This window comes from Argiope bruennichi, chromosome X2 (genome assembly GCF_947563725.1).
Source record: "Argiope bruennichi chromosome X2, qqArgBrue1.1, whole genome shotgun sequence".
Taxonomy (NCBI): Eukaryota; Metazoa; Arthropoda; class Arachnida; order Araneae; family Araneidae; genus Argiope; species Argiope bruennichi.
Window position 1 is genome coordinate 103,288,149 of NC_079163.1, and position 18,098 is coordinate 103,306,246.

General features: G+C 30.6%; 1 protein-coding gene across 1 annotated transcript in view; it reads right to left on the bottom strand.

Annotated features, from left to right (window-relative positions):
- The window catches only part of LOC129960256 (uncharacterized), a 156,584-nt gene that overhangs the window by 13,218 nt on the left and 125,268 nt on the right, over nt 1–18,098 (bottom strand). The window contains exon 6 of the mRNA XM_056073534.1: nt 1,433–1,885. Within this exon, the coding sequence (XP_055929509.1) occupies nt 1,433–1,885 (453 nt within the window). The remainder of the gene's footprint in view (nt 1–1,432; nt 1,886–18,098) is intronic.

Below are 18,098 nucleotides of genomic sequence, written 5' to 3' on the forward strand. Positions count from 1 at the left end.
TACATGGAAATTAGAAAGAGTTTTTTTACCGTGTGAGTATACTTGTATCATAGAGAAGACAAGTGAAAAGTTTGTTATTAAAATTACTTAAGGAATGATTTTAAACTTCGTTGACCTATTAAAAGGTTTCTTCCTGACAACTCCTTACATCATTTCTGATGGGAACAAAAATATTTTCTAACGAAATATAGAGTTTTTACTTCTGAAAAATCCCAAAATAATACAGGAAACATATTGTGAAGAGAGAGTGTTGGACTACTCTGTAACAAGACAGTAAGAATATTCAAAATTCAAAACATTACTTCAATTAATGTTAAACAAGATTCAGCCATCTTATTCCCACTCCCTTCCCCTTAAGAGACCAAAATATAAAGATGTAATGGAAATAGCTTGCAAATACGTCCCACAAAATGATATGTAGCTCTACGATGGCCTACAAACTGACGACGCAGCAGATGAACCTTACGTTACAGAAGTGAATGTGATGATTAATAGGAATACATTTTCTTTTTTGTTTCTGTTTTTAAAGCCAAGTTGTATAAATATTTTGTTAGTTTACTTTAAATAAAATAAAATTTTAGTAAATTGCATGTTTATTGTAAAATATTTTTCATAGAGGTAGACAGACAATCTATTAGGTTGCAACAAAGAGATAGCTCCAACATTCCAACATGTGCCATGTCACCTGGAAAATATATTTTTGAGTGAAAATACTGTCATAATATGCAAGAACAATTAAGAAGATTGATGAAAAGGAAAATCTTCATACAATCGTGAATTTGGAATCTTCAAACGTTTTTTACAGTTTTCTGCAAACTTGAATAATTGGAACTACCTCCTTCTTCACAGCAAATCCTTCAATTACTTATGATAATTAATATATTTTTCAATATTTTTTTAATATATTTGTATAAATTAATAATTTTTTCTTACATTGTAAAGTTTTTTTAAAATTCTATCATCTTTTGCATACATACATAAAACATAAGCATAAAATCGAGAACATAACATGCAATCCTAATATCAGTTTTGAACAAATTGTTCCATAAAATGTATGCAAAATCCAATTTAAAAAAATACTACTGCATTTATATTACATCAATTCAGCATTTATTGAAAGATGAATGCCACAAATCTTGCATTATTGGTTTTAATATTTGCAAAATGGATTTAACTCGAAACATAAGGCAGTATATTTTAAACAATAAAAATTTGATTCAACCTAAAAATGTTAATAACGTTCAATCTGCAGTCTCATAATAACAGAAAAACTATAATAATAATAATAATAAAACGTTTATCACTAAAACGAGTATCAAAAGCCGAATGAAAAAAATAATATGTAGAAATGAAAGAATTCTCAGAATAATTTTTTAAACAATTTTAATATGATAACCGCAATGAAAACTTTGAAATTTGGTAAATTTCTTACTTTTACAGGAGCAAATCCATCAGTTTTAATGTTGGTGTTAAATTTTGGAGCAGCCGCTTGAGAATTTCCCCAAGAAGTGTTTTCATTTACGTAACCACCTGATGCCGGTCTCTTAATGTCTTTGTTGAATTTCTCGTCACCCAAGATGTTTTCTTTGACCACTTCTAGGTTTTTCAGCAAGGGAGGTTTGTCTTTAATGTGTTTGCAAGAATTAACATCAGTAGGTGAATTATTTTCTTCACAGCTACTGCATCCTCCTCCCAAAGGTGACCATAAGTCCACTGGCAAATTGTTTGGCGTGGAGCGATTAGACTTGGAGTTATTCATTGGAGTAAGTGGAGGACTGGTATTAGAGCATTCACTTATATTGGATGAGAAAGATCGATTGCTCAATTCCATGTCTTGGTTGGCAGCTGAATCGTTATACTTCGTTTTTCCAACTAGTTTTTTCGCCTATGAGAGAAATACATATCATATTATAAATATATAGGGAAACAAATTCATCGACATACTATAAATGTATATATCAATTGTAAATACTTATAAGAATTTTAGTGGTAAAGATCCTCGAGTTGTATTTGAATTAAGAACAGTATTCTTTCTCAACAAACTCGCAATTTAATATAAAATAAATCTCTACCGCCCACTTCCTCTTTTTCTGGCACACTTTTGAACTATTCTGCTTTCAGAATCAATACAAACACACAGATACAAAAAGGAAAAACAATTACTTCACATAATGCAGAATAGAGTCTATTCCTATGAAATGAAAGCCATGCAGTAGTGTGCCATCTAACTAGAAGGCGACTTGTCTGTCCTGTGACGATACTACTTTATTATTGCTGCAAAATAAGCAATGGGTGTCAAAATTAAACTACTTTGTCAGAAATAATGTGCGTCAAGCGAGAGACATGTAGTCACATATCATTAAAAATATGATAATGGAACCAGAAATGCTATCTTGATTAGTGCAATAGTTGTGCAATGCAGTACTTTTCCACAAATAAGATCAGATATTATATTAAACTTTAATCCAAAAATTTTTTTTAAGATTCATATTTAGAAAATGTTATCCCCCATTCCATATACGTTTGACAAATACTTATTAACTCATGTATCGTTTATTTTATATATCAATGGCAACAATATTTATTCCTTTCCAACAAATAGAGAGTTTGGATTACCTTTCAACTCTTAATTAAGATAACTTCTTAGTCTTACTACATATCACTACGAATATATACAATTAGAGAGGGCATAAAAGGAATTAGTTTAACGACTTCCCCGCCTTTTTTCAATATGTTTTCTATATTACCATATTCAAAACAAGATTTTAATTACTAAAAATTGATAATTATACTGTAAAAAAATATAAAATGATTCCTGTAGAAAATGTCTTTATAGAACTAATTTAAGTTTTTAAGAGGAATGGTAAAAATATCTGATAAGAAAATAAGGAAGAATATTATTATTAAACAGCACTATTGCATTAAAAATTCTTACTTTCACAACATTATCCATTAAATTATAATGCTATACAAAGACTCAAAAATTATTTCAGTTTAAAGTTGAAAATTAATTAAAACATCTTCTTCATGAGCACAACAGCCCCTTGCAGACTTTGGCTGCCTCAACCACGAACATTTTCCAGCGCTTAATTAAAACTTACCCGTAATAATATTTTCGCGTTACTCTTGTTTTAGTGCATTGTAAAAAATTGTATAAAATGCCTTCATATAGGTTCTAATATTATTTTGGAGAAATACGGTATGCTAGGTAGACAGGTAAGGGTTTTCTCATGCCTCTCTTAAGAAATAAAGTGCCCCCTCTTCTTTAATTAATAACTTAACATCTAAATCCATCATTTAGATCAATACAGCTTGCACTGATTTTAGAAAAATGCACTTTTGTTTAAAAATTATGAATAGCAAATTGTTTTCTTTTTATTTCAAAAAAATATAATACATATTGAATATCAAAATTCAACCATTTAGCACTATGGATAATATATTTGAATCACTCATAGTTTATTTTAAATTCGAATTCAAACTTTAAAATATAGATTGATTTCTCAAGAATAATGGAGGATTCAAAATTGAAATAAAGAGTCGGATTTATACTGAGCAAAAATGATATTTTAATTATAATATTGGAATGTATATTCATTGAAATAGAAACATACATACAGAAAGTAGTATTTTGTTGTAGTTTAAAAGAGTTTTCGTAGTTAAATATTTTATTTCTTTTAAGTTGGAAATATTTCTGCTAAGCAAATTCTTTCAAAAGATAAATAATTTGCTAAAACGATGTACTAAGCGTAGAATTAGAAGCAACTTTTAGTAATACACATAACATATAGATGGCGCTTGGTTTAATCGTAAAAGAAAATTTTTTGTAGTTCCTTCTTATATTTGATAAGCTAATTACTAGCATATACCACTCTTTTTTAGTTAAAAAATCATACAAATATGGAGAGAGATTGTAAGAAATATGGGGGGACGACTTCCTAATCCCAGTCTACGGGAGTAAGGAATAAAAATATGGAGGGATATAATCAACTAATTTTACGCCCCCCCACCCCCTTTAAAAGTAAGAATTTCATATCATTTCAAAATAAATAAAAGTGTTTACATCAGTTTTCAGTTTATCGGATGCTAGGTTTTTATACATAATACAGCTAACAGAGCATTGTTGTCACGTGATAGGTGACTTACGAACATTGAGAGTCAAATATACAACATACAATAAGTGAGGGGGAGAGGGAATTGCACCCAATTCTGTAATCGAATCAAGCAAAATCTTTCTTTTCACAATTAACTCAAAATTTCCAATTCAGAAATTTTTTCAATTCCCAATTACTAAAACTAAATATTTTTTTATTGATTTTAAATTTATTTTTATATGAGCAGTTTTTTGAAGTAACAGAAACGGACGAGTGCTGATGTCAGTATCTCGAGTATAAAAAATATAATTTAATAGTAATTTCAAGCAAAAAGAAAAAACAGAAACAAAAAAACTGCTAACCCGTTTAACGCAATCTAAATTCTCTAATGCATTGGGTGCCAGAATTCCTAATTTGCTAGTTAGTCACATAGCTACGAAAATAATTAATATACAAATCTACTAACAAATTGGAAAATATGAAAAAGGTTCCAAGAATTATGTTAAAAAAACTTTGTTTTAATTTAAGTTCGAATACATGGACTCGTTAAACAAACGAATGTACAAAATTATATTCCCCTGAAAAAATCGTGTTGCTCCTAGATAGTTATCTACATTGTATGTTTGATAATTCGGCCCTGATTGTACTCACAGTCACATGATTTTTAACAGCGATTCTGAATGCCAATTACATTAAAATGATTTAAACTAAAAACATTTTATTTAGAGTAACAACCATATATAATCCATTTCTAAAAGGCACCTGATAAAATAATTGTTCCTAAGCGCCATCAACGTTTTATCTCCAAAGAGGCCAACAGGAATGAATTATCATTTCATTTTCAGGTACTCTCTATGTGCAGTATATTGAATGCCTTCTCATTTAAGCAGTGATTACAATGCATGAGCTATTTAAAAATGACTTAAAACCAAAAAAAAAAAAAAAAAGACTTTATATACAACAGCAGCAATCAATATTTAAAAAAGAAACACAGATAACTAATCTAAATTCCTAAGTGCCATCAAAAACTTACCATAAAATAAACGAGTCGGAAGTGAACACTTTCTTTTGCAAAACTGCTTTCATCCTACAGATCAGCGAGGATGTTGTGATAAATTGAAGAAGAAACAACAGCACGCAGAGAAGAAGAATTGAAGAAGAGATTGAAGACACTTCTTCACTCGGAAAAGTGTCTCAATAAGATTTATATACGACACTGGGGATAGAAGAAGTCACCCATGGGATGAGTCCGAAAGATGGAAACAAAGAAAAATGAAAGGGGGAAGTCGCGATCTAAAGCTCCAGGTGGGAAACACCGAGACACGGTTAATAGGATATGAACCGAGGGAAGTTTGAAATCCCTTTAGTTAAAAAGAATAACCTCCAAGGGGGTTGGAAATGGAGTGGATATTATCGTCGAATGTGTGGTTTTCAAAGAAGGTACATTAATGGGATTAGTAACTATGGCAACAAAGAAAGATCCTCTTCACGTGCCCATTCCTCCAAAACTCTTCAGTTAATATATTTGCGGTGTGGGCCTGACTGCTTTTACTCTAGTATATTTTGAAAGCAACCATAATAATCTGCACAAATGAATAATAAATATTTAACCACCCAGAAAGAGAAGACATTTTACATGTTCTTTCGGAAAGAAAACAGTGGAAAGTTTTCGATGCCAGAGTACTTATTCTAGTTCAGGAATGGCGAACCATTGGCACGCGACACAATATTTTGGGCACGCCGCCGATCAAAACGGTTTGCATTTTAGTTCAAAATAACCAAGTTCACTAAGGGCATATATATTTCTACGGCTGTTAAAAATTCGCTTGCTGAGAAAAAAATTGATTTGAAATAAATTGTTTCAGTAACTGATAGTGCTCCAAATATGGTGAGAAAAAAAAATGGTTTCATTAGTTTATTTCAAAGAGACGTAGGACATTCGATTCTTGAACTCCACTGCCTTATTCACCAACAAGTCTTGTGTTCGAAGAGTGGTTTAACATCTCTTGATAATGTAATGACGTTAGTCACAAAAATATTCAACTTCATATCGTCGCATTCTTTAAATAAGCGAAAGTTTGAGGTTTTGTTGGATGAAGTCAACTAGGTGTATAATGGCTTACTAATGTATAATAATGTTCGCTGGTTGAGCCGCGAGAACGTACTTCAAGAATTTATTGACTGCTTGGAAGAAATCAGACTGTTTCTGCAAGTGGGGGAAATTGAACAATATCCACAGCTGTTGGATGTTATGTGGCTCTCAAAATTGATATTTTTACAGATATATGCCAACATTTTAATGAATTAATTGAACGTAAAGCTTCAAGGTAAAAATAAAACAATTATTGTCATGATGGATCTCATTCGCGCTTTTGACGCTGGATTGCATGTTTTCGAAACAATATTATTAAAAAACAACTACAAGTATTTCCTAAATTTGAAAAAAAAAATATATCAAAGATTTAGATACACATAAGAAACCAGACGGAGAAAAAGTTCTTGAAGAATTTATTTCCGTAATCGATTCATCGATCAAGGAATTTTCAGCCAGATTTTCTCAGTTCAAAGATTTATCGGAAACTCTCAAGTTTATTATGTACCCTGTCTGATGTCACTTCATTTGATAAAATGAACTTGTTCCAATTCAATTAGTTGGAAATTGAAGAATTTGAAATGCAATAGATTGATTTCCAGTTTAGTTCAATATGGATTCAAAAATTTATTGGAACAAGGAAAATGATGGAATTGATTGAAACAGAAAGATTAACAAGCGATATAAGTAAAAATGCCAGTAACGAAATTCTGGAAACATGGAATTCGATTCCAGGCACATTTAAAGGTTTGAAGAAACTGGCTCATGCTATTTTAAACATATTTTCATCTACCTATGAATGCGAGTCATTATTTTCAGAGATGAATAACAGTAAAGACTCGCTTTAAAACCGTTTGGCAGACGACTCAAATTCAGTATGCATTCTGCGAAAATAACATCTTGCAATCCTAATATAAGTTATAAGTTGTCGTCTAATCTGCAACAAAAGAAGTCGCACTAATATTACTTTAATTTGAATTGTATAGCTAAAACATTTACTACTATACAGTGCAAAATGTATTTTTTCGTAGTAAATAAAGAGTTGTTAGTATTTAGTTTTATTATTTTCCCAATAATCACAAGTCAAAATTTTTTGACGGCACGTTTAAACCTCATTAAACATTTCTTTAGAAAAAATGGCATGTTGATCCATAAAGGTTCGCCATCCCTGTTCTAGGTGATTTCCGCTTTAATGTTTTACTCCTATGCTTAAACAAAGAAAACACAATGGCAATTATACTGCGCCTGTCAAGTAACATTTCGCATACAACTCAAAAACACTTTATTTTGGAAAATAATGGAGCGATGAAATATTTCTTTATGAGCACTTGAGATAATCGATATGGTATACTAGGGGTTTTTCTACAGTGATTGTGATCCAAAATGGGTCATTGCACACCAATATTGGGAACGCAGAAGATTTTACTGTAACTTCTTATTTCAGTTCTTTAAGATTTTTAAACAAAGAAGATTTTTTTTAAAAAAATCACCTTGATTCAAAGGATTTAATAAAAAAAATCACTGAATAAATTCATATTTCTTTTTTCTTTAATTTTTATTAAATACTTCATTATAATATTAGTTTCCAAATTTGGGACAGCAACAGAAATTTTTAGACGGAATATTTAATGTAGAAATATTTTTCCATCTGAAGAGGAGGTCACCACCAGAAAAAGTTCCAGAAGCCATGAGCCTAACATTGAAATAAAAAGCCTATTCATTTTTTAATTAACTTAGCTAACTGCTCCTGTTAATATAATTAACATTAAATAAAATTATAAAAAGCAAAAAAAAAAAAAAGTTTATTGCTTTTCGAACGCTTGTGAACAAATTTGAACTAATTCAGAATTAGCAAATAAATGATTTATATAGCTCTTAACGATATGAAGAAAGATCAGTATCCTAAAAATAATTTCAGTTTATATTCTTTGATAACACGCGTCTGTGAAGAAGTGTAACTGTCAATAAAATTATTCACCTCAAACAGAGAATAGATATAAAATTTTTGTTTTTAATCCACGTGTATTAGGAACAAACAGTTAATATTATTTTCGGCCACGGTCAAATGACAAAAATAAATTAATTAAAAATTAAAAAAAAAGAAAAAGAAAAGAAAACAAATAAAAAGTTTACTATATTAACTTGCATATCAAGCTCCTGAACCGAATACGTTCTATAGCTGGTGAAGATTCATGTTGGCAGAACGCAGATATCTAGAAGGGGCAATATCACCGGTGATAGATGTAATACATATTCTTACATGTCTCGAAAATATGATTTAATGAAAGAAATCTTCTCTTTATATACGAAGCGACATTACACCGAATACCGATAATGTGCTCAAGTCTAAACTCTAGTCACACATTTATATTATAATTAAGATCACGCGCGAGTAACTTGGGATGATTAATACAGCCCATAGATTTTGGGCATATTTTCAACTTCTTTTATCACAGATGTTTCAATTGGGGGATATGTCTCATATTAGTTTTCGTCTCTAATTAGGCGAATTTACTGTAATATTTTTTAAATTGTAAGTATTGCCAGAAACTTGAGAATGATTTGCAAGATATATTAAAGATATATTTAGTGAGTAACACAATCGTCAAGTATCGATAGCTCTGATACTTTTTCCATTTTTTTTTTTTTGATAAATCCGTTAAATATTCATAAATTATATAATCCCTCTAACGAAGTAAAATTATGCATGCTAAACAGCATCTTCCATGATATCACTAATACACTTGAACAAATCCTTTTAATCTCAGTATTTTGGGAAATCCGCTCATTTTTAAGAAACGATTAATCATATAAAATATAAAATCAGTTCATTTAAAATAAAAAATTAGCTTTTCATGAAATTTATTAAGCAAAACAAAACTTAATTACTGAAGATTTTTTTTTTTTATTAAATAAATAAAAAGCACCTAGACTTATTGAAAATGAACATAAAGGAAGCAAAGAAAATCACTGCTCAATGTTCATTAAAACCAATGACTAGCGTGCAATTAGGCTGCTTTACTGTAAAATTTATATTACTTTAACTCTGAACTGAACAATATACAGAAATATTAATTCAATAATAAAGAGCCCCTGGAGCATTCCTCATTCCTTTTTGTGTTTTTGAACTCATGTTTTACTGCAAGAATGACTTATTTATGCGTGCCTAACTTATCCTTAAAATATTTAAAAGATATTTCCAACATCTTGTATATCAATAAGAGGTATTTCTATCAATCTTAACCAATGGGAAGGAAAAATAATCGAAATAAAATAGTAACAAATATAGAACAAGAAACAGTGACACTTAAAAGAAAACAAAATTATTCTCCAAGGAATGAAAACCTACCCTTCATTAACGAAGAATCTCGAAAGAAATCACATCTAATTCCATCAAACACCAATATAAAACTCCAGAAGATTAATTATACACCAGAAAAGACTTCCCGATATAAATTCAGTAAATAACTTCACCTTTCAGAAGCTGCTAAAACTTTAAAGACACTTTTCGAAATGTTGAGATAAGAAAAAAAAAAATCTTTTGCAGTCGGATTCGAACGATTTATTTTTCGAAACAACTAATGTACCCTAGAGGACAAGGTTCGGGAATGATGAGAATCATTAGCAGGTAACTGCAACAACCTGGCGTATAGATAATGGTGAGAGGATATCGAAAGCTGCATTCAGCGTGGAAATGACAGTCCACAAGGACGAGTTCTCTTACACTGAAAAAGGATAATTAGCGTAAGAGATATTCAATAACTGTTCATGCGAAGAATGTAAGTTTTTGAATAGTTTGATTTAGTTTTAAAGTGCATTTGTTATCAGGCTGGGCCAAACATAAGATTTAAATAATTATCATATTAGCGGATTACTAGTTATAGCTATCGTGAATATAAAACAGTTGAAAAAATTAAGAATGATAGTAAAAATTCATTTTAAAATTAGTTTATTATAAACAGAAAAGGTCAGAAATATACAGGATGTACAGGTTAAAGATATCCAAAAGTAATGGTTTGTATTAAAAGAACCACACATAATTAGTTATGCAAACACTGCCATCGATAGGGGATTATTCCGTTATTTCTTCCCCCTAAGTAGTACCTAAGACGCACATATCCCTTGTCCACGGGAGTAACAAGTTGAGAATCAATCACCAAGTGAATTCAATTGCCTGAACTCGCATTATGTTCAAACATGTTACTGTTAGATTTCTTTGTTTGGGGCTTCATTTAAATGATTAAGAAAAATAGAAAAGTTCGTAGTTTGGATTATTTGAAATAGTGTATTTTTGAAGTAGATCATAAATACTATTAAAGACTTATCACCAACTGGATAACTGCAGGTCCATAAATGACAACCACATGTGAAATTTCCAAACCTGAAAAAAACCTGAATAGTTGCCATTTTACACGATACAGAAATTTATTTCTAATCAAGCTATGTTCACTCAGTATAGGCTGTTAGTTCTGGAGACTTTTAGCCCAGATTGCATTGAAAGCATTTGAAAGATTTATTAAACAAAAATTGCTCATTTGAGTAGTAGTTGCATATGCCATGAGGGTATAAAAGCAGGTATGAGTGGGGTCATCTCCCCACAGGTCTTTTAAAATAATATTGCTGTTAAACTGTTTGTTCTATAAATATTATAATCTGTATTAAAATATGTTTTATTGATAAAATACAATGACAACGGGAACAGTGAGTGGAGTTTAAAAATGCAATAAATATCATAAGGTCAGTTTATAGTATGAATAATTCCAAGACTGTTGGATGTTTTTAATAAAAAATTCCATTATACACTATTTCTTATTTAATATGAAAATAAATATAAAAATTCAGAAGACCAAAAAATAATGAAAATAATTCAGAAGTTCCACTGTCCCGAATAGAAAATGGATGTACAAAATATAATTCCCTGCTGTCAGAATTCAGTTATTATTTCCTTTCAAATGTCAAAACTCGAGAATAAATGAACTTTCGTGAAAAAGCTCACAGTTTATTCAAATCAATTTAAAGTGCACTTACTCATTTATTTGCTTTTATTTTATCAATTGACGCATTTATAAGCCTGTGCTATTATCTTATGTGAAAAATTATCAAATACATTAGCATAAGAATTTAAGCAGCTTATGAATAGTCATATTTAAAAATAATTTAAGGTTCAATTTATTTGAAAATAAAAATAAATAAATGTTATTTATAAAATTGTGACAAAATGAAAATCTCATTCCGATGTGTATTATTTCAGTCTCTCCGATCAACAAATATAATTTTAGCCAATCAGTCAACAAACATAACAGCCGGTATGGTAGTTATACCATACCGACTGAATAACGTCAAACTAAATAAAACGTAATTTTAACCTGCGGGTTAATAATGTTTTGTAACAGACTTATAAGTGTTCTCATAAGTACATGTTTCGAAAAGTTCAGGAGTCTTCATGTTCAAAACAATTTTGTTAAGTAATATCCTTCCACACCGTCCCCTCACTCCTTCCTTCTTTTTCATGACCGTTCAAAAGACGGAATTCCAACTTTTTTTTCTTTTTAAATTTATAAAATCAAGGTGCACGTTATTTATTAAATCAATATTCTTTAATTCACTTCATTTAAATTTTCTAAATCCGATTTTTGAAACAATGCATTTTGCGCTTGGTCATAAATTAACACAACAAATTTTTGGGTGGAATGTTCTTTGTTAAAATTTCACGAAAACTTTATTATGAATTATCTCTTAAAAATTATTTTTTTAAATGGTTTCCGAAGAAATCGTTAAAGTTTTTAGTGGCTGAAATATTTCCTCGTCATGCGCCGCGTTCTAAAATTACGAAGTTCTTTTCTAACTGTTTTCTTTTCAAAACGGGGAATTCATTTAATGGAATCTATCAAACATACGCAGTAAAAAGATTAGAAAATATTTCACTTGATTTGCTCACAATTCCATGATGTGGTTTTATAAAATATATCATCAAAATTAATTTACATGATTTTAAACATTAGAACAATAATTGAAATAAAAATCATTCAACTAAGACACAATCATCAATGAAAGCGAAAAAGAAAACTGCAAACATCAAGAAGCTACAAACACGAGCAAAAAAGTTAAAAACCACTACCCCACCTTCTTCATAGTTTTTCAATGTACTTAATGCGCATTTCGATGAATGTATTACTTAATTGCTATTCTCAATTTCCATCGCAACGCTAAACCACGCGATATTCATACCTCACAGACACAGTAATCACAGCAATATAAATTCACGGTTGAGACACCGATAAACGCGAATTCATGAGATTATAGTGCGAATCAATGTGAAACTGAACTTCAGGTCACATTTCTGAGCCTTATAAGGATTAACAAAACTGCTCGTAAACAAGTTCTATTGACCTTTCACTGTAATCCTCTGATCCTCCTTTAATATAATTAAGAGGTCCGAGCACGTACAGGAAGCATTTGCAGCGATCAACAGGTCTCTGGAATGGTAAAGATGGGAAAAAAAGATTTCGAGAGTGGGAAAAAATGCTCGCCTCTTATACTGCACGCATATATTTTTTCTCTTCCTTCTTTAGAGTAATAAGGGAAAGAATCATCATTTCAGAGAAGAATCATTGCAGGTAGTTTCCTCCTCCTTTCGGATATTCAAGAACTAACTAGTCAGAACTTACAGGGACAAGGCAATCCAACTAACGCCCTATCCCGCTTAATGGGTCTGGGATTAAATAATAAGCGCTTGAAGCGGAATAGGACAGCATTATTTTATACTTCGAATCTTCATACTGAAATACCAGGTGATCAGAAATAAAGTATTTCTCTTTAGAGTAATACTGAGGGGAAAAAATCAGTGGCCACAGGATCACCAAATTTCGGCAATGTGTATTTTAGGACACGGACAGATGAAAGATACACACTCACAAGTTATAAAAAAGGAAATCTGATGAAAAGTAAGACATTTTATCGTTAGATCCTACCTTGGTAAAAACATTCAATTCTGCTTCTTTGTTCGATTTGAATGTCTATATAAAAATAGCAGCAGCTAAGTGTCATCAATCGAGTAAACAATTTATTTTGATGCGCAAAACTATTTCAAATCAAATTCAGCAAAACATCAATAAATTAGATTTTAACAATTTTAAATTCCTTAGAAATGACGTGTTCATTTTAATGAATAGTAATATCGTCAGGACTTTCTTTTATTAGTATTATTAAAAACTGAATAGAAAAATTTAGACATTACAGCATGACATCTAATATTTCACCCACAACCTTTTTTCGACCACAAAAATCTGCGGCTCTCATCAATATTCAAATATATGTAGAAATAGAAATAACAGGCAATTAACGTATTAAAGCTTTTCGATGGTATCTTAAGAATTACAGGTAAATTATGTAGGTCCAAATATACTGTTTTACTGTAAAGAATATCGATTATTAGCATTCAGAATTAATTTTGATTAAATTATAATTTATTTCATGTACATCATGATCATATGATATATGTAAAGACTATCTAAAACCAAACGCACAAGGCAACTAACTCATAGAGTAACTTTCTTTCCCCAGTATAAAATTTTATCTTGAATTTGGTGGAAATTTCAGTTTCTTAAATCAGTTTGAATTATTATTATTTTCTTGAAAAAAAATAGAGGAAGAATTATGTCACTATATTTAAATTATATACAAAAGAAAGGGCGAGGTATCAATTTTCATAGAAAACCATCAACTACTTCAACAATTAAAGAAACAGTAAGCAATAAGACAACAACAAGAAAAACCATGAAAACGAATTGCGAAAACGACATTTCAACGTCATTTCACTCTCTCAATTATAATACTCACCAAGTACTCAATTGAAATGCGCATTAAGCATCTCATCACAACCAGTTGGGGACAATTTTATTTTCTCAAAGATTACGAAACACCCAAGGTATCTATCTACATCTAAACGGGCATGCTTCAATAAGTTACCCAGCGATGGGAATTTCACAAGAAGAGCTGTTATTTCACTCCTCTTAGCTTGAAAGTTTGGAGAATTTTCTAATTACGCAGGATTAGCAAGATAAAACTGTCTGGGGGATTGATAACGGAGCATTAATCGTACTTTAAGAATAAAAGAAGGGCTTGGAAGGCCCAAAATACCCCCTAGACTTCCGATCATAAATATATTTAGTTAATGAAGAATTATATAAACTAATTCTTACATTAAACGGGCTGGTTCATCGCGAACTCATAAATTTGTTTGACATGGGAAAGTAATTGAGATGACTTGTATGTTTGGAGGGAAATCTTCTCAAGCGTAGAAACATGGAATTTAAGCCAGACGATTTATGCCCTTTGACCGGATGAGAAATCGCAGGTTCACACAATCTAAATCATGCTTTCAAGTCTTTGGGAAATCGAAATAGCAGGTGCTGTTGAGGAAAAATGTAAGTACCATGAAGAATTCTCCGAGCTCAAGACAATCGAGGTTAAAACATCGTAGTTTTAAGAATGAAAAAGGAAATTTCGGAAAGGTATTGTTTTAAGTGGCGATGAAAAGGAATGAAAAAAAAATGCATTAGAAATTATTTTTGACGTACATGCAACTATTGAGTAATTTTGAGCTCAAAAATTGTTTTATCCATAGGAAATATAAATTTGATATAAGCCTTAGCACCCCCCCCCCCCACACACACACTTATTTCCGCGTCTGCACATAATCCAATATACCTGAGAGTATTATAAAACTATTATTGAAATGGTTCTCATGCCACGACTACAGGAAAATTTTTGCACCCATTCTTCGATTACGTTCTCAAAAATCCCAAACCGCTCACAGTTAAAAAGCTTATATTGCATATGCTTAAGGTTTTGTCTGTCCTATCTTGCTAACATGACAGAGTAATTTTGACTGAATTTGAACCGGCGTGGGAGGGAATACTGTAGAGAAGTAGAAAATCTTGGTCGAGTAAATAAATAGGCCATTCAGCTCCAAAGGAGTAGGAACAGTGGTTGTGAGCTGAAATTTTCATTCCTCCCCAACTTTTTATGACTGAAAACAAAAAGATAATTAATTCAAATCAAGATTCGTCACAAATATTATTAAATAATATTAAATTGTTGCCTTATCATAATGATCAACTTTTGAATTAAAAGTTTTTTTTTTATTATTATTATTATAGCAATTGCTTAAAAGTTAAAAGCTGAAAAACTGAACTTTTTAATCAAAATCTGTAAAGCCTTATTAGAAAACTCTTAATCAGTGGCATTCTTTTCCACCGTCTGACATCTTCGTAGCTCCAACACTTATGAAATAAAATGTGAAAATAGCGGAGGGAGTGAAATTTTCTTCTCTATAATTTCGGAACAAAAGGAACTATTTTAGCTTTAAAGTCTGATGATAGGAATTTTGTTGTTGCTGTTCTTCTTAAAATGCAGCATTAAAATTGTATCATGATGTAGTCTTTGTTTCCTTGAAGCCCTAGCTCTTAAAATTCTAATAACTATTAAAAAAGAAATTATTTAAAATATTACTGCTATGATTTGGCAAGGCTTATTCTTCTTGTTAAATTATGTAAATTTAACTATAGCTAAACTTACTTTTAAAAAATTGAATGATGCTAAAATTTATAACTGAAATAACAGAATTTATTCGAACTAAACGCGTAGATAAGATAAGATGACATTACTCATAGGTTATAAGATTTATATGTCACTTTAAGGTGATCATTTAACAAATATGAACCGTTCACAGAGATGCGTTTCTAAAGTGATCATCGATTCATCAAGGATTTGTGAGGAAATTTTATTAACTTATTCTAGATTCTAATAAATAAATATTTATTTATGAAACAATAATATATATGCAAGCATGTTTGGTAAAATATTTTTGTATCACTTATATCATAAAAAAATACTGTACCTTGCGCAGCTAAGCTATAATTTTAACCAACTATACAATACTTGAAACGAGTCAGAGAATTAGTCGAATGTCAATCGCTTTCTGTTATGCGAATGAAAAGATACTTGTTATCCTAGCTTAAAAATCTTTCGGAAAGCATTCGAACTGATTGTCAACCATTTATTCAAAGCATTTAAAATTCAATCACCATTTTCATTCGCATGCCAAGATAAAATACTCTTTTAAGGTTCCGAAAAAGTATAGTCCACTATTCAATGCTCAGCAAAGCGATTTCTCCATCTTACTTTAAAATAATGTGCTTCAAATTAGTTGCAAAACAAATTAACAAATTCTTTTTAAATTTATTACTAAATACTTTCAATAATTATTAAATTTTATAAATTCAAATTTTTGATTATGATTATTTTAATCCATTTCTAAAAAAAAATCAAACTGTATATAGCTTTATTTTGTTGGATTTAATTGTAAAGAATTTTTCATTTCGATACTGTATTAAGAGAAGTGCTTTCAAACATAAAAATAACAGATAAAATTAAAATTACTTTCTGTGCAACTAAAAGTATCGATTTGCTTCATATAGGAGAGAGATAAACTTTACGAATTCCCTTGATACCAAAGAGGAAGGTAGACTCCTTAAACAGATCAATCTAGGAGAAACTATCACATTACAGTGTGAAATAGAATCACGGAAAGAGAATCCTTAATAAGACGCGCTCGAGGTAAATCCTAGCCGAAAGGCATCAGAAGAGTTAAGAAAATAGACAGGCATCAATTCCGATTTGCCAATGAGCATCCGGTAGATTAGTTGCTACCAGTTGTCATCAAAACCTAATTAGATTGGGCGATTCAAAGATGAATCACCAATAACCACTCCAGTAGTGCTGGAGTGGCTATTGCTGAACTACTATATTTTAATTACTACAATTTTTAGAGCCATAGTTTAGATAGACATAACTCAGATGAATTTTGTAACGTTATGGATATCATAAAAACGTTATTTAAAGCGAAACAGATGGGTGCACTATTTAAAAAAAATATGACGGCGAAAATCTGTACTGGCCATGTAGAAAGATGGGAAAGAGGGTGATAAGGTCTGCATGGGTCAGGGGAGGGTGGCTGATCTTTGAAGCGTGGCACGGCCCAATCCCCCAAATACAACCACCCACCCGTTTCGGCACGGCTGGAGCTCGATACACCCGGCTTGTTTCATCCTCATTGGGAGCATTATATCATAGAAAACCTCAATGAAATCCTGTGTTTTTTAATCAAATTTTATAGCTTTTTCTCCAAAAATATCAGTAATTTAATTTAAACTTAAACTTAAAAACCCATCAATATTCAACACACCCAAATTCCAATCAAAAAGAAAAGTTTACAAAGAATTTATTCGATAGCATAGAGAATTATCAGTTGAGTTTATCTTCAAATAAATTCAAAATATGAATGGATCAGAAATAAAGATTCCAACTAATTAGTTCAGCTTAAAAATAATTTATCGCAAGTGAATAAGATAAAGGAGGACCTTTGGTTAAGACGAAAAACCTACGAAAACTAAACATTTCTAATATTCTTCCAAACAGCTTTAATTCATTTAGGGTGAGAATCATTTTGCTAATTAAAACATTTTCATCTCGGTTTGATTTTCATGATATGACTTGAGTACATATGAGTTCGGGTTTACCCTGAATAGGTCTCTAGAGAAAGAAACGATTCTTTTCAAACAAAAACATGTTATTTCAAACTGTCAAGATTCTAACAAGGGTAGGTTAAATATTAAATTATAACCTAGGTAAGTTATAAATTAAATATTATGCTTAAAAAGTAACAAATATTATAATATGCTAACGAAAGTGAGCGTTTAAAAACAATTTTTACTAAATTAATACAAAAAATCAAGTTTTCCTAAAATTAAAGAGACTGGCTCTAATGAATTATATCTACTTTATGCTTACGGATATCAATTTTTCATGAATATATTTCTCATTTTTAAAATCTGGATCTTTTATACTGT